The sequence below is a fragment of the Oreochromis niloticus genome, linkage group LG17 (genome assembly GCF_001858045.2).
Source record: "Oreochromis niloticus isolate F11D_XX linkage group LG17, O_niloticus_UMD_NMBU, whole genome shotgun sequence".
Lineage (NCBI taxonomy): Eukaryota > Metazoa > Chordata > Actinopteri > Cichliformes > Cichlidae > Oreochromis > Oreochromis niloticus.
The window spans coordinates 14,173,045-14,190,810 of NC_031981.2; the positions used below are offsets into that span (position 1 = coordinate 14,173,045).

At 39.7% G+C, this 17,766-nt stretch overlaps 2 protein-coding genes across 2 annotated transcripts; one reads left to right on the plus strand and one right to left on the minus strand.

Annotated features, from left to right (window-relative positions):
• The first annotated feature begins 59 nt into the window (after positions 1-59).
• ada2b (adenosine deaminase 2b) lies at positions 60-8,507 on the plus strand. Its single transcript, XM_003452044.5, has 10 exons — positions 60-179; positions 598-981; positions 1,720-1,939; positions 2,032-2,242; positions 2,362-2,489; positions 5,331-5,421; positions 5,704-5,812; positions 5,922-6,079; positions 7,342-7,544; positions 8,245-8,507. Exons 2-10 carry the CDS (start codon positions 681-683, stop codon positions 8,330-8,332), a joined length of 1,509 nt encoding a protein of 502 aa, XP_003452092.1. The 5' UTR covers positions 60-179; positions 598-680; the 3' UTR covers positions 8,333-8,507.
• A 277-nt stretch (positions 8,508-8,784) lies between these two features.
• On the minus strand, positions 8,785-17,339 carry LOC100702028 (probable polypeptide N-acetylgalactosaminyltransferase 8). Its single transcript, XM_005456672.4, has 11 exons — positions 16,901-17,339; positions 16,222-16,465; positions 15,181-15,347; positions 14,369-14,552; positions 14,076-14,273; positions 13,482-13,596; positions 12,937-13,122; positions 12,674-12,811; positions 10,523-10,618; positions 10,280-10,447; positions 8,785-9,054 (listed from the first exon to the last, which is right to left on the minus strand). Exons 1-11 carry the CDS (start codon positions 17,091-17,093, stop codon positions 8,920-8,922), a joined length of 1,824 nt encoding a protein of 607 aa, XP_005456729.1. The 5' UTR covers positions 17,094-17,339; the 3' UTR covers positions 8,785-8,919.
• Positions 17,340-17,766: the final 427 nt, after the last annotated feature.

Here is a 17,766-nt window from a genome sequence, read left to right on the forward strand (position 1 = left end):
ACTGGCCATTCATGCTTCATTCATTAGTTTATCACATGGTATTAGTCAGACAAAAATGTCCCAATTATCCGGTCGCTCCGAGTATTTTTCCTGACATTCAAGAGTTTCTTGTGGAAAACAAGCCGAGCATTTAAGGAGACTGTGGAGAGAGACACAAGACGCTGCTTCTTGCTGTTCCTGTAAGTATGTTCTTTTTAAAAAGGAGTTAGATTTGCTTTTTATGATTTTTCTTCATTTGTCACTGTTCCTGAGAGCTGTGTGCTACTTTCGTTACCTCTTAAGCGTAATAAATTTGATCCAGAAAGTAAAACGGTTACGTTAAAATGTCGAATTTGTTCTTCTGGATACAGCGTTCTCGGCTTCGGGATTAAAAGAATCAATTTTCTGGGATTTCCTTACCTGGATTATTAAGGATGTCTCAAAATAAATCAGTTGAGTGCGGCTACAGCCTAGAATCTGTCAGCACTGTGTCAGCATGTTATAATCCTAAAGACCCTGTAACAAGCTTTAAATTTATTCAGTTACTATTAAAGCTACAAAACCTTCTCCTTCAATGCCAGTATTCGTGTCTTTCATGGACTATCTTCTCATTTCCAGGACCAAATACAGCCTGCTCCTTTCAAGAGTGAGAACATGTTGTTCTAGTAGGGACACAGCACCCTCCGGTGGCACACAAGGACATGGTGATCTCATTCCTCTGGGCTGTGGTCACTTATGTGCCCCTTCTGTGGTTTATGAGGGTGACTGAAGGGATGCCTGACCCCGCTCAGAGGGACCTGCTGATGCGTCAGGAGGCATCCAGGCAAACGGGTGGACGAGTGGTGCTGACAGCGGCCGAGCAGAAGCTGGACGCTTACCTCCACCGATTGAAGGAGCAAGAGATGTCTGCCACACCTTTTCCTCCTGCTTTGCATTTCTTCAAAGCAAAACCTCTCATTGAGAAGAGCCCGGTCTTCAAACTGCTGCAAAAGATGCCCAAAGGTGATGTTAAACCTTTGGCTGGCCTACTGCATCAGTCCACCAGAAACAGATGCAGGAGCTTAGAAGGTCAAGGGGACCCGACCAAATCTAATGCTGTTATTGTTTATTTTGGCAGTTAAAGGTCATGGTCATTGTGACCTCAGGTTAATCCTAAATGTGGCCTGAAGGATAAAGTGATTAGATTTTGGCAGACAAAGAATAAAAGGTAAAGCTACAGGAACTTCAGAAAATGAGTAAAAACAATAAGTCATTATGTGATTAAACTTTGGTGGAGGCTGTCTCAGCACAAATTTCATTATTTCAGCACTGCAGCAATTCTCAAAAGTCATATTTCTGGTCTCCTTTACGTCACAGCTGCGCAGCACGCCCAGGCTGGATTTTACCTAGGCTTTCTTTAATAGCTTTCTCTGATATTTCATATACTGTAGTGTGCTGTAAAAGCTGTGTGTATTAGCAACGGAGAGAACAAAATATGATTTGGGGAAAAAATTAATAAGAGGAATGCAGATGTGGTGCTTGATGTCTAATCCACTAGATGTTTTCAGAAAAGCAAAGATGAGCAGACTGACAAATATCAAACAAAATCACTAGAAACTGTGAGGTTGTTTAGTTTTTCTTAGATTTATCAGGTGTGGAAGGCCTTTTAATATTCCTGCACCCTGGGGCCTGTCTTACAAGTCATTCATGATTACTTTCAGTGTTTGTCTTTGAGGTTATATCTGGCTGTTTGGGTGACAGGCGCAGCCCTCCACATCCACAGCTCCTCACTGGTCAGTGTTGAGTGGCTGGTGAAGAACATCACCTACAGACCTAACTGCTACATCTGCTTCACTTGGGACAACTCGGTCCGCTTCCAGTTCTCAGCTCGCCAGCCCTTCCCACGCTGGGACTGCTTCTACTGGCAGCTGCTCGAGACCTTGAGAGCCAAAATAGGAGATCCTACTGGCTTTGATAACAGGTTAGGTAACATCTAACTCTCACCTGAACATGTAAAGTCAAGTTGTAGTGGGAAACCTTAACACTGAAAGGTCGTTTTTGGGTGGTTTACAGTTTAATGCAGCACCTCACTCTGTTCACCGAGGATCCAGATGGTCAATACCCAAGCCAAGACGTTGTGTGGGGGAAATTTGAGAAAGCCTTCATCGCATCTGCGGGCTTAGTCACCCATGCTCCAGTCCTGAAGGATTATTTTTATAAAGGCCTAGAGGAGCTTCACCGCGACAACATCCTGTATCTGGAACTGAGGAGCGGCCTCTCAAGGGTTTGTTTGTTTGTTTACACCTGATCCTTGTAGCGTCAGCCTGTGCTAAACAGCTACATCAGTGGCAGCGGTATATCTGACATTTCTACATTTCTAACTGAAACCTTTCTGTGTTGCAGACATACGAGCTCGATGGAACTATTCACGATAAGTTCTGGACTCTGAAAACATTTCAAGAAGTTACAAAGAAATTTATAGGAGACCATCCAGACTTTCTCGGGGCTCGTATCATAATTTCTGTCCACAGGTAAAATATGTCAAAGAGAGGGCTTCTCTAAAATTACGCTCCATTTTAAGTGACGACTGAGGCTCTCTAAGCACTGCACAAATTATTAGCTTCATTATTATAATACTGTGGAAAAGTTCACTATGTGTGCCTTTTCTGTGTCCTGTTTTCCTTCCTTCACCCCCAATCTGGGCGGCCCGTCCCTGAGCCTGGTCCTGCCAGAGGTATCTTCCTGTTAAAGAGTTTTTCCTTCCTATTGTCACCAAGTTTTTGCTCATAGAGGCTCATTTGATTGTTGGGAGTTTCTCTGTATTATTTTAGGGTTTTTATCTTACAAACTAAAGCACCTTGAGGCAGGCTGTTGTCATTTGGTGCTAGATAAATAAAAGTGAATTGAACTGAATAAAGGGATAAACCTCTGCTGACTGTAATATTATGTTCAGTATTGTAAAACCTTTATCCTGCTAGAACTGTTGAAGCTGGGTTAAGAAAAGAGGTGACGATCAGTGAGCAGCAGTATGACTTCATCCTGAGAAAGAGCACTACAGACGCTTTGAGTGTTGATGCAGAAAAGCAGGCTGAAGGTCAGACAGCGCTTTACTGTTTCTTTGTGCGTTTAGAGAAAGCAGATGATGAGTGCCAAGCGAGGAACTGTGACACTGTATGAGGAACTCAAGAGTGACAGATATTCAAGGTTGGGGTGAGATTGCATTGGGGATGTGCTCTGAACCCCTTCTTGTTTGCAGTGGTGAAGGACAGGTTGATGTGAGGTCAGGTATGTTTCCAGATGGCATTGTGGTCTGTTTTGACAGTAGGGAACAGTTTGAAGAGACCCTGGAGAGGTGCAGGTATGCACTGCAAAGAAGAAGAATGAAAGTCAGTGAGACGGGTGGAAGATGAACAAGGCATAGAGGTAGTGACGGCGAGGCTGTGATGGCTTGGACATGTGCAGAGGAGGGGCAGTGGATATATTAGACAAAGGATGTTGAACTTGGAGTTGCCAGGCCAGTAGCTGGTGTGAAAAAAGAAGATGCTAAGGCAAATTTACAGACCTGGACTCTTAAACTGTAGTGGCATGCTGTTGGATTACATGCAAAAAATTATCAAAAGTGCAGGCTTTTTAGGTCCACAGTGATGTAGTTGGATGGCTCATTTCTTCTTTAGCCCAGAGGATGCTGTATTTGTGATTTTCAAAAAAAGCTCAGATTATTCAGACTGCAGGACAGTTTTTACACCCCTTCACTCCATCTAAAAGGCATGGGCTCAAAGAAGGCAGCAGTGTTTATGGATGTTGTTCATAAATGTTTACTTTTTGTTGTATCATAGACTTTTGGATCAGTGGAAGCAGTGACGAGTTTTGTTGGTACACTACCCCCAGAGAGACGAGGATAGGCTTCAAGTCTTATCCGTTGTATACAGAGATTTCTCTGGATTCTCTGAATCTTATAATAATATTTACACAATTTTGATTATTTTTTTTTCAACTGGAATATTTCATCATTTAGTCTTTCACAAAGTGGTGAACACCTCCCCTTCCCTTTTTAACTTGTGAGAAAAGGAGCTATGAGTATTTTTAGAGACAGTTATGCTACTAATTACTCTCATGAGTTGTGAGACAGCACACTAGCTTTTTATGTGTATATATTTTACTATTATGTAACTTGTCCAGGGTTTTTTTTCTGACCGTGTCTCAATTTAAAAAAAAAACATGTGGAATGAAGTTCCAAACGAGCTTTTATTTTGCAACATATTGTTTTCTTTTGTTTTGTTTTTTAACACTATGTGTTTTTATTTTTACCTGTCTTCAGTTAAATGTAAAGAATTCAGTGATTTTCAAGTAACTCCACTGGAAATGTAGTTTTACTTGAGTAGTTTCATTTTCAAAAGTATCAAAAGTACTTATTAGATAATAGCCTTGTAACCAATGTATGTGCCTCCAACCACTTCCAACCGCTGGCAGCACATTTTCACAGATCTTCTTTTCAATCACCAAACTCATGTTAAATAAAAAGGGGACAAGATGTCGGATCTTCAACATCTACTTTAAGTCTAACTGTGTTCCAGTTTGGAAAATAATTAAACGATAATTCAATATATTATCTCAAATCATTCGGCTTCCTGTTTTCTTGCAAAGGAAGCAGCCGCAAAGTCCAGTCCATTCATTTGATAAATCAAAACACATGAAAAAGGGGCGTATAATGATTTCTGCAGCTGTGACGGAGTCCTGTTAAATCCTGATGTCGTGTTAATCCGACAGAAAGCGTGTTACAATTTGGGGATGTAAAGTTTGGGAGCAATCTGAAGTCACTGAGACAAGTTTGATAGCATGACTGATATCCTAACATCTGTGAAGTTCATTTTGAGTTTATTTTTTTTAGCTTTGCAGGCAGCAGACTGAAATATACATATTAAACTTTGTACAGATACTCAGGGGCTCCAAAAGGATTAAACCTGATGCCTGATTTGGTGATACCCTGACTTTTTTTTTTTCCAATATAGCACCAACTGCCACAAAATTTGATTAAGACATTCATTTTTAGGTCAGGTTTTACTGTAAAGTAAATCTTAAAATGTGCATGTGTCTTAATTTTACTGGTTTAGATTCAGCATGTGCCTCAAAGTACCACTAGAGTAAGTGGCTATGACCCTCTACTTGTAAGTTCCCCGTTTATTTCCCAAACAGTTCTGTTAGGAAAACCTGCGCTTAAATGCTAATAAGGTTTATCACCTGTTTTCAACATTGGAGACTGATTTTTCTCAGGCAGGCATCTTGACTACTGAATCTTGATGTAAAATTAAACATTTTGTTGTTTGTGAGTCTTAGAAAGTACTGTCATCTATGTCTGTTGTTCCTTTCTTCAGAGCTTTGAGTATATCTGAGGTCAAAGCTGCTGTAAAAGAGGCCATTCAGCTGCAAAAGGACTTCCCAGATGTCGTTGCAGGATTTGACATGGTAAGAAGTGACCCGTGGACTTCAGCCTCAACTGCTTATAAGCTCTGAGTCTGCAGATCATTTATCTGCTTATTGGGGACCATGTGGTGTGGCGTTTACATGTCTGTGTGACTTTTCTGCTCTTCTTGTGTTGTGCCTACAATCCTAAGAAACGCAAGTTAACTCCTAATTCACCTTAGATGTGAGCATGAATGGCTTTCTGTCTCTCTTCAAATGACTGACTGTCAGCTCGTACAGGGTGTACCCTAGTATCGCATTACTAGTTAACCTTATGGTTTGCAGGTTGGACGGGAGGACAGCGGGAAGAGTCTTTGGTTCTTCAGAGAGGCCCTCTCTCTGCCAGCTGAACTTGGTGTCAGATTGCCGTACTTCTTTCATGCAGGGGAGACAGGTGGGTGGATCAAAAAGCATAAAGCTCATTATACCATGAGTAATTCTCAGAAGATTTGAAAAACTCTTTTAAAATTTAATGTATGCTCTATTTGTGTGCATGTGTATAGATGACGAAGGCACAGACACGGATCAAAATATTCTTGATGCCCTTCTATTCAACACCACGCGCATTGGGCACGGCTACGCTTTAGCGCACCATCCGCTTGCCAAAGAACTTTCTAGGAAAAGAAATGTGGCTGTGGAGCTTTGTCCCATCTCGAACCAGGTAAGATCATTTACTACTATGTAGTATAGATGACACGACCTCCGACCCACATCTTGACTGTGTTGCGCTGAATACCTTTAAAGTCATCAGAGCAGAAGACGTTGCTGTGATGTGTAGCTTCTTCATGATGTAGGATTAACACTCCATAAAACAATCTAACTTTAAGAAGAGAGCACCTTTAATGTTATGGGCAATGCAAGGTGATATACCTGTAGAGTGCTGTGAAAAAGTATTTACCCCCTTTTTGCATATTTGTCACACTTTTAAATATTAGGCAAAAATAACCTAAGTAAATACTAAATATCTTTCCAATGATGATTTCATTTATTAAGAGAAAAGTTATCCAATTGCCCCGAAACATAATAACTTGTTGTGTCTCCTTTGGCAGCAAGAACTGCAATCAAGTGTTTGCGATAACTGACAATAAGTGTTTTTACATGGCTGCGGAGGAATGTTGGCCCACTCTTCTTTGCAGAATTGCTTTAATTCAGCCACACTGGAGGGTTTATGATCATGCCAAAGCCCCTCAATCGTATTAAGTCCGGACTTTGACTAGGCCACTCCAAATCCTTCACATTGGTTTTTTTTTTTTTGTCTTTGTTGACATTTAGACGTGGACTTGCTGGCTTTCTCCTTGGAAGTCTCCCATGGATGCACAGTCTCTTTATTAGTGTGACCTGACCTTAACTGAGGAGAGTGAGGCCTGCAGTTCTTTAGATGTTGCTCTGGGTTCTTTTGTGGCCTCCAGGATGAGTCATCAGTGTGGTCTTTGGTAGTAGTTTTGTAGCACTTTCTTAAATATCGTTAAAAACAACTCAACTCATACGTAGGTTGATAAACTTTTCAAGTCAAGAACAAATGTAAGACTAAGAAAAATGTTAACTTGTCATAAAAATGTTTAATTTAGAAATGATATCTTGCTACCAAAGACAAAAGTTAATACCGGTGTCAAACGTTAAGCCTGATTAAATTGAAATTTAAACTGCAACCGCTAAAAGTCAGCTGGTACAATAGCAAGAAATGTTGATTAAATCAATATAATTTAAAATTGTAAGATTATCTAAATCTAGCAGGTGTTTTAGAAGAAGCTTAAAGATTGAATGCCTAAAAGTCAGGAATTGATGACTCATTTTAAATAAAAGTGAAACAGAAATATACACGTCACGCTAATGACCTGTTAGCACTGCCATCATAAAATACACACAGTATGTACATGTGTTTATGCATAACTTACCTGAGTTTGTTTCACCTCTGACGTGCAGGTGCTGAAGCTGGTTTCAGACCTCAGGAACCACCCTGCCACTGTGCTGATGTCAGAGGGTCACCCGATGGTCATCAGTGCCGATGACCCGTCCCTGTTTGGCACCACAGGCCTCTCCTATGACTTCTATCAAGCATTCGTGGGCATCGGAGGGCTGAAAGCAAACCTGGGCACGCTCAAAGAACTGGCTGCAAACTCCATCACGTCAGAATAATTTCACTTTATTTCTTTCATTCATGTTTTAGCATTAAGCCTTCAAAGAAAACAAGATGGCCTCAAAATGAGGTGGCCAACAGCTGATGCCAGTTTTTATCACACTATCTTTGAATGAACATGAATTAAATTATACAAATCAATAAATTTCAGCCCAACATACACTCAATATTTCTTACCCTTCAATAAACATGAAGCAACAGTTCTCGGGAATGCAATGGAAAAATATCAAGTCAAAGGTTTATTTATTTTAATAAAGTAAATTAGATTCCGTTAAATTTAACATTTTCCTTAGAAAATGTAGCTATAATTAGTTAAAGTCAGCATTACGAGCATACCTGTTTATGAGTGCTCGAGGATGACTAAACTCATGCTCATGTCTCCAGCTATCAGAAACAGTATCCTCCAATATGATGTTCAGCACAATGCTAACACAGAGTCACTGATGTTTAGTAAAATGAGAGCCAAGTGTTCAGACAATGTCCTTGTTTATTTGTCAGTACAACAAATAATGTTCATGTTCGTGTTGGAATTGCATTTTTGAAGCAACTTTTAAATCTCTCCAAGCTGATTTTCACATTAAAAAAAACATGAATATTTGTATTATTATTAAGAAAGCCTTTGATTTTAAGCTTTTAAGCCCAGTTGCAATATGTTTCTTCTCATCAAATGTTTCTTCTTTTTCCTACAGGTACAGCTCACTCCCAGCTCATCTGAAGGATTCAGGTCGTGCCATGTGGCAGAAAAAGTGGGACGCCTTCATCTCTGCCAATTTATAACTGCCAAGTGATATTAGATCCTGACTGACTTGAATGACTGAATGTTTGTAGTATCACTAAGGTAAATATTCATAGGCCTTTAGCAGACTTTATTTAAAAAAAGATCAAGGTTATTGGAGTCTCTGTTAACAGTAAGACTAAGTGTTTGACGGCATTGGCAGGTTGGTACTGTAAGTGTCTTAGTAGCTTTTTCGGCCCTGGAGCAATCACAAAGAAGCTTTACAAGAGACCAGCTCACAGGGAGGTTTGGTCAAGTTTGTCATGCACAGCTAGTCTTTTGGCTTCATAATACCAAACATGCACAGAGCAACTGTTCACAAGGAAACTTCTGAATTCAAAACAAACAAGAAAAATGATTCTTTGTAGTTCACGCACATACATACATACAGACATACATACATCTAATGTAAATACAAAAAATAGAAGAAAAAATGTTTCACTTTCCTTTTCAGTGACTCTCTTCAGAAACCTTGTTTATTTTTTAAATAATGATGTAACGAAAGACAACTCTAGATCTTTCTTTGACACGAGGTTCACTTTTTGTGCAATAACAGCTCATTATCTTCTGAGACCTGCCCAGCAGTCTCTTAGTGGTCTTTGATGAGATTTTGTATATTCCAGCTCTGACCGGTGCACTGCTGGACAATGAGTTTGTAAAAGCCATCGTCATCCTTCGCAATTTCTAGACATCGCTTTGTTTTTCTGTTCTGGATGGGTCCTCCCTGCAAATAAACACATTTTATTGTCTCCTTTTCTTCTCCAGACATTAGTGACTGGCTTCCATGTGACCTCAGATTTAGCTGATTTTTTCTTTTTTAATTTATACAATAACATCACCATATTTAGCGAGGCTGTAGCTCAGCAGGGTGGTGGTTCGAGCAATGGCTGCTCCAGTCTGCATGCCAAAGTATCCTTAGGGAAGGTACAGAACCAACCCCTAGTTGCTCTCGGATACATCCATCAGTGTGAATGTTAGATAGAAAGCACTTAAGCATAGAAAAGGTGCTGTGTGACTGGGTGAATGAGGGATGTTGTATAAAGTACTTTGAGTGCTCAGGTAGAGTAGAAAAGTGCTACATAAACACAAGGATATTTGCCTTGTAAATTTACCTTCATGCTTTGAAAGTTGTCTGCAGTACAGGCCCTCAAAGTATAATACTTGGTTGAAATTAGGGGTTTTTTTCCCCCCAACATTTATGAGCTTTCGTAAGTATATCCGATAGCCAACTAAGATTTTCAGGACTGAAAAACACATTTAAGATAAGTTAACAGACTACCATCAAATTAATTTTATATCCACTCCAAAAACTTCTCTATTGATCTATTGATCATCAGTATCATTGAATATGATGATCCATACATCCACCTGACTGGATGTATGGATGTGTCTGCTCCGAGACACCCAGACCTCTCTGCCCTGAGGCCTCCTCCATTTAACCTACTATAATCTCGTGATATTTAGTTTGAACCCAACAAAGAATTTAGATGCCTCACAGCAATGTAGGCATTCTTAATCAATATTTTATAGACTTGTTTTATTTCTCAGAGAGTGAAGTTTTTTTTTGTTTTTTTAAATGTGTTTGGGTGCAGCTGAGCACCATAATGAACAGGATTAATAAAGTTTCATGAAATGAAAATGAATGTAATATTGAAGAAAAAAAGTCAACGAGTTTGAAGCTTTTCTGGCTCAAGATTCATCATGATTCACAGGTGAATGTGTTAAAAAAAAAAACAAAAAAAACAAAAAACAAAAAAAAAGCTGCAAACCATCACCTACTAGGTGATCAAGTTTCATTAGTTGAGCTTATGCCTCAGGGTGGCATAAGCTCAACAGTCCTTTGTCTGGATGAGCTTAAAGGACAAAAAAAATCAGCTGATTCAGAGTGGGTCGGGTGACAACTTCCCTCAGGTTTGACTGATTCTATATTTAAAAACTGAAATATTTACCTGTTTAAAATCCCACAGCATGTGAAAGTCTTTCTGTTTGGCTATTTTGCAGTCATACAGCACCGGGTAGACTCCACTGGAAGGGTCCACCAGACAGCGGTTGCTGTTGTACTTATGAGATTTGATCCCGCCAATGTAGAGTTGTCCATCAGAGCGATAAAAACAGTGCTAAACCAAAGAACGACAATTACCTACAAAAACAAAATCACCACCTGTTTGCAAGCATTGAATCTCTAAACATACTTGAGGTGAATAGAAGTGGCATCCATACAAGATGGGTGTGTTTCCTGGCATCGGGCCTTGGTCAACACAGAGTTCTGGCTTCAGATCATTTATCATCTGCCAAGAAAAGCATAAATAAACTGGAGCAGCTTTCATTAGAAAGAACACAACGTGTATCCAGCAGACAAATCCGGACACTATTATTGGTAAAAGTTAAAGAAACCAGGTGCAGAAACACATTTTAGTTAACTGATATAAAAATAAAAAAGATGCAAACTGAAACGACATTATGAGTTTGCAAAACTAACAAAAAGTATTTGTCAGTGAGGCCAAATTCACCAACCAAACAAGGATTAAGAAGCAAATTATAACATGAAGTATTGTGTTTGTATTGTAATACCTTTTCCAAACTACAATAAAAATACTCCCAACACTGTATTTTTTAAGTAAATGAGTAAAACGACTCTGGAACAAAAACAAAACTAACTTTAAATTAATTCTCAATTAGAAAAAGGTGGGAAAGGAGTTTTCTAATACTGCGATGCCACTGTGCCAAGATTCTTTGCAATTAAATATTGGTAGAAGCACCACCAAGAGGGAGTTCCTTGAGAGCATTCATGGAAAGTTTGCTTTACAGATGCTCTCACTATGAAACACACCCTGCATAAAAACAAAGTAAGAGTACATAATATTCTCCAGTGAATGAATCTATTGTAACTGTGAGACATCTTGATGTATCCCCATGAAAGTCTTCAAATAAAAAAATAATATGATAAGCGTAAAAAAAACAAAAGTTGCTTAAAGGTTCTTTGCTGCTGGTGACGGCTGCCCATGTTGTGTGCTGATCTTCATCGTGTAATAGGGACTAACATGTGTGAATTTTAACTTGCTGCATCATCTTGTAAGCATTTTATGACACATATGACTCCTTAGAGGCCAGCGCATAAGCCTGAGTCATTTTATAAAGCCAACAAAGCTGACCTGACAAGGCAGAGAAGCTTACCTTGCATCATCCTCAATTAAATATTAACTAAACATTAACTTTGTACTGTTAAATAATTTATTTATAGCTAAAAATACCACCATAGATCATGATTACTAGTGTGCTGGAACTATTTTAGACTATCCATGTAGCATTTTCATTGCTATGAAATTAGTATTATTAGCAAGCGACCTCAATCACAGACTGTATAAAAAAGATGGATTTAGCTTCTGAGTCTGAAAACTGGCTCCTTCACTCTGTGACCTCAGTAAACACGTTTATGGTCTCAGTCACAAGTTTCAAGTCCTGTTTACTTTACGGTTACCACCCTAACACAAAGATGGCGATAACAAAACTGCTCACATCGAGGTTTTATAACAGAACCTCGCAACCATCACAATAACTACATCCATTTTTTATATACAGTCTAGGGAAATAAATGTAAAGGTATGACAAAGAGTTTGTATCTTAACTACTTTTGACTTCTATTGTCAAATTTGGCCACATATTTGATGGACTCCATAATACAACCCTGGAGAGGACATGTCTCTCAAGCTGAGACAAACCAGCGAAAACAAATGTGTTAACCACTACACCATTGGAGGCCCAGCTAACCTCAACCACTCACGACAGTATGTTGCACAGTCTATCACTAGCAAAATAGCTAAAAGAAGACAGTCGAGGTCAGTTCTTTTGCTACAATCCAACATAGCAAGTAAGTGGCTAAATTTGACTCACAAATATTGTTATCTGTTTTTTTTTTGTCAATATGGCAAGTTTTTGTTGGAGTATCTAAGCTAACTTTAGCCATTTTGGTAACAAATGATGTTATAGGGCAGCCTTGAAGCCTGTGATTTATGAGAATAAATATCACATAAAATCACACCAATTTGTTTTTGCAGAGAATCCATCATACAACCTTTACATTTAAAAAAAAAAAAAAAAAAAAGTCCACATGTAGGACATTGGAGGCAACCTCAGAACTTGGGGAAGTTCACATTTTGAAATTTTTAAAGCTGTAATACAATTATCGTCAAAAAAAAAAAACCCTTAAAAAGCATCAAAACCTTCTACAGAGAGGCCCTTTAAATATAATTAATGAGAATTAAAGAGTTAAAAAGACTTTATGGTCACACTTTAATATCTAACCTCTCATATGTATTCAGACAAAACAGTTATTTTTGACTTACAGCTCCATAACTGAGCAAGTTATCCAGGGGGTCCAGCATCGGGTAAACATTATCTAAATACCACTTAAAGGGCTTACAATTAAGCCTCTCCCTGAGCTTCTTTCTCTCCGACACATCCCCGATGTCTATCCCATGGTTCTGTAGGAAAAACAATAGGACCACAGAGACATGTTTGAGTGTTTGCACTATTACTCAACCTGCAGAGCACATATCTGTGCAATTTGGATCTTAGATCTAACTCGGGAGGTGCCTTCTCTTCTAACCTCAAGGGGAAGGTTCCAAGCAATGTTGACATTGTATTTGTATTCATCCAGCCACACCTCTGCTACCCTCAGTGCATTACGCTTCATCATGACACTCAAGTCTGGGAGGTAAGGCTTTACTGCTCGTTCAATGTGGGCAATTTTAGAGCAAGGCACAACTTCAATGCTTCCTCCACACAGCCACACCTGTGAAAACATATAAAAGTAGGTTTGGAGGCTTTTAATGCAACCAATATAAAAAGATTACCCATTAAACCAGATCACAAATGTAACCAAATAAAGTCTGTTTAGTCACAAATTTCAAACATGGAGTCAATAATAAATTTATTTGTATAAGACTTTAGATCCAAGTGGTATTATTGCAAAGTGGAAGCATTTAGGAACCATAACGTTGCACACCACATGAAGCCACAGAGCGTGGTTGCAAAAAGGAGCGTGTAAAGACACGTATGGTGGGTCTAAATAAAAGATATGTAGACTAACATATTTCAAATCAAACCATTGCACATCGTCTTCAGCAGGACTTGATCAGTCAGTTTACTTACCCGGATGCCCAGCTCCACATTTTCCCCACCGTATATTTTCATTCCACCATCAAGGCTTCCAATCTCTCCGAAGAACTGGCGATCAGCTACAAGTATCCCCATGACTGAGGGGCTCCTGGTGACACCGTTTAACAAAGGAAAAATTGAACAAGCAAAAAAATCTTACCACACCGCACTCTAACTAAGACAGCAAAGCAAACCTAATTATAAAGAATTATGACCGCAATGCCTGAAACACCAAAGCAACCAAGGATTTAAAAAAAAACAAAACAACAAAAAACAAAAAAACAAATGGGTCAACAATGTGTCATCAAGGCTGCTTTCATTCTAGCAGCAAAAACCTTAAATCTGATTTTTGTGCAACCTATAGACACCCACATGGGTGCTGTGTTACACTCCGCAGATTGCTTAATGTGAAAGATTTTGTCTGCAACTATCCTTGATATTTGTTTTGGCAACACTGGCTCCATGTGTACAGTCTTCATAGCTTTCTAAGCCGTGGTTCAGCGGAGAGTCTGAAACGTCCACACTGTGTTGTCCTGACATGCTGGGAGTTCATGCGTAAAATGTGATGTCTTTAAATGTGACTCTTACTTGCCAGGCAGCGTCTCATCATTCAGGGCATACCACTCAGGTCTGAAGGACTCATACATGCACCACAGTGCCCAGTCAAAGCCATGAGATGCACTATTGTAGGGACTCAGTGTCAGGTCATCGTATTTGACTTTGTCAAAAACAGGCGTCAGTATCACAGTCCGGTCCTCCTTAATCCGAGCTAGTAAAGGCTCTGCCCTAGACACACGCAAACAGTTTTAAAAGAAACATGAGGGCCAATTACAGGATTATCACAACAGCTCTGAAAAGAGTCACTCAGATCTTAAACCAACCATTGGACGTGGACTTCTATGTGAGCGTCCAAGATGGCAATCACCTCTCCCTCAGCCACCTTCCAGCCCGACAGTCTGGCCTGGGTGAGGCCGAGCTGCTCAGAGTGCCGCACTTTCTTCACCAGGCCTGGACGCTCCTCGTGGATAAAGCTGATGTATTCATCCAGCTTCTCCATTAAGTCCTCTGCAGAAAATAAAGAACCGTTTCAGCAATCTGAGCTGCAGATTAAATCTACTCATACCTCTAACAATCAATCTTTTTCTCTGATCGTTAATAAAAACGATTCAAAGGACTGTTTCACAAATCAGCTGATAGATCTGACACTTTTTCTCTCCCTTGAATTTAAAACAAGAATTTAATTTGCCATACTCATAGTAATTCAAAAATAACATACAGAGTACTATCCCTGTAAAAGTCACTCTGCCACTCTGAGTACTCTACACACGTGGTCGTGTTTATTTAGGATTACAAGTTCTTTTGTCAGTGGACAGTGACATCGCAATTACACATTACACTCCCTGATATATGTTTTCAGTTCCAACCCACAAACGCAAGCAACTGTTTCCCATTTCAGTGCAAGCTTTGTTACTCAAACCTCATCTCATATTTTACACTGCTGTCTTTTATTGCCTGTAATAAAAGGATGTAGTTTCTGCCATCATTTGCAGTATAAACTAAAGCTGCTGTGAGCGCCTTCCTTTCTCGCTTGGTTTCAGATTTGTCAGATATCTGAGTACCGTCCCTGTGTACATAGGAAATCCACCACAGTCTGAAAATGATATGAAAATTATTTGGAAGCAGGCTGACTCACCATTGCTGCTGTGATCGTCCACCAGGATGATTTCTTGCAGCAGCCGAGCTGGTGTCTTGTCCACGATGCTGCGTATGGCTCTTTTAATGACTGAAAGAGCTTCATCCAAATAGATTAACACAACACTGATGGTCGGCAGATCCTTCGGATAATTTTTCACAGCACACCTGTGAGCAGAAAAATAGCAGGCAGCCTGAAGAAGTAATAAATTAAATGTTTTTGAGTTGAAATTGTATCCTTTAGTGCCCACTCCACATCCCAAAGTTCTCTACTGGATTGACATCTGACGACTGTGGAGGCCATTTCAGTACAGTGAACTTATTTTCATGTTCAAGAAACCAGCATACATGATCTGAGCTTTCTGGGATGGTGTGTTATGCTGCTGGAAGCAGCCATCAGAAGATGGGTACGCTGTGATCATGAAGAGATGGACAAGGTCAGCATCAATAATGAAGTTGCCTCTGTTGTTTAAATTTTAATAATGTTGATGCAAGGCATACTTTCTTGCTCTTGATGCCAAATTCATTCAAATATTGTCTTCTGGTGTTGTAGCCCATCTGTCTCAAGGTTCAACATGCTCTGCTTTCAAAGATGCTCTTATCTTATTTATCATATTAGATACTTTGGTTGTAGCAAGCTGTTATTTGAGTTACGGTTTCCTTCCTTTCCACTCAAAATAGCCTCACCTTTTACCCAAACAAGGGATTTTCTCCCAGATAATTGGCGCTCACTGGGTATTTTCTCTTTTTCTGACCATTCTCTGAAAACCGAAGAGCTTTCTTCCTCGGGGTCAAGATTAATTTCAGAAGATCATCTTGACCGTGTATACATGCCTTAATGACTGACCGATTACATATCTGCGTTAGCAATCATGTACCTAACAATGTGGCCATTAAGTGTGTCTATGTACTAAATTCACATGCATTCATGCTAAGACAATAAAGACAATAAAATGTAATTGTCACTGATCGACCTCAGAAACACACAAGCAGCTCGGTGTGTGTTTTTAGATTTCCTTTTGGATTCGTGTGTTGCACTCACCTTGGAGGCCTGGTGTCGGGAATCTCTCTGTTGAGGGGCAGCCTGTCACTGAGGAAGGCGTTGTATCCATATCTCTGAAACAACTGCTCGGCTTCCTTCTGCTCCTCCTCTGACAGATCGTCACCCCAATTCTTGAACAGATCAGAGTTGGGGTACAGCTTCCTCACCCTCTTCCTCTTGTCCTTCACCTCTTCCTTCCTGCCAGGTGCCGTTTCCCTCTTTTCAAGTTTATTCATCAAACTCACTGCGGACAGAAATGACCACATGGTGTTTGCATTGTCCATCTCATTTGTTTATTGTCTGTGAAAACCGAGTCAGGAACAGTCAGGTAAGAGTCAATTTGGTACTTTTAGCAATGTTAACTTGAAAAGCTCCAATAAGTGAGTAGTGAAGCAGGCGGGTCTTTTTAATGTTCAAGCATAAAAACCAAATTTATCCAATGGGAGTTGTGGTTTTACACTTTAAACAAAAAATCTTAAGGGCCCCTACATAAAAAACAAAACAGCTGACATTTTATTTAAAAAATAATTGTTACTTTAATTGTTTCGTTTTGGAAATTTTCATGTGTAGCAGATGAGAAACACCTCAGATGAACAGATCTAGCCTTCATTGTTTCTTCACTGAACTCTAAATACAGACTTTACACATAAGCAGCTGCCAAACTGAGACTTTAACTCACGCAGCCTGTTGATGTCTGTTTCCATCTTTTCCATCCTCTTGACGATTCCCTGGCCCCTAATGGAGTCATTGTAATGGGCCCTCTGCAATCTCTCAGAATGAGTGTGGACCTCCTTCTTAATAGAACTGAGGTATAACAATGCGAAGGCCACAATGAGGACCGTAAGCAAAGCTTTCATCCAGCTGGATCTCATCCTGGTGCTCCTGTGTATGCTAGGTACACTCCTCTACTTCACAGTGAAAAGAGGTGGAGAAAACATTTCCTCTGCCTTTTACTTCAGGTGCACTCTCCCTTCTGTGACTCCCCACCCCTTGCTCAAAGCATGAGAATAGCTGTAATCTGATATCCTGAAATTTACATCATATTCAAAGAGTGTGCTGGAGACATGCATTATTTTCCACTCTGCTGTCTCTTCCTTACATTACACCTGAGGTGCAGGTGTGTACTATTAACTGCACTTACCTGGGAGGGTAGAAAAAGAGGAGGAGTCTGCAGGTAAGGGGAACAGGACTGAAAGAGTAGTACTGAATTGCTTGTGGCACTGCAACACTATAGTCCAGCCTGTTTAGTAAAAACACATCGAAAAGGTCAGTATTTAGTCTGTTTGGCAGCCCATTTTCACCACTGAAAGGAAAAAACACAAACACTTTTTGCCATCAATAATTAGAAATTTCAGGTTACTATAGCAAAAAAATTCAACTTACTAATTAAAATTTCAGAAAAAATAACTCAAAATTGAGAAATTTTGACACATCAATGGCAAAAAAGATCCCATGTTTATCCTTTTTCTCCAGTGGTGAAAACAAGCTTCCACAGGTCTGGGCCAGATTTTGGAGGGGGGGGTAGGATTTGAGTAATCCGTGTCG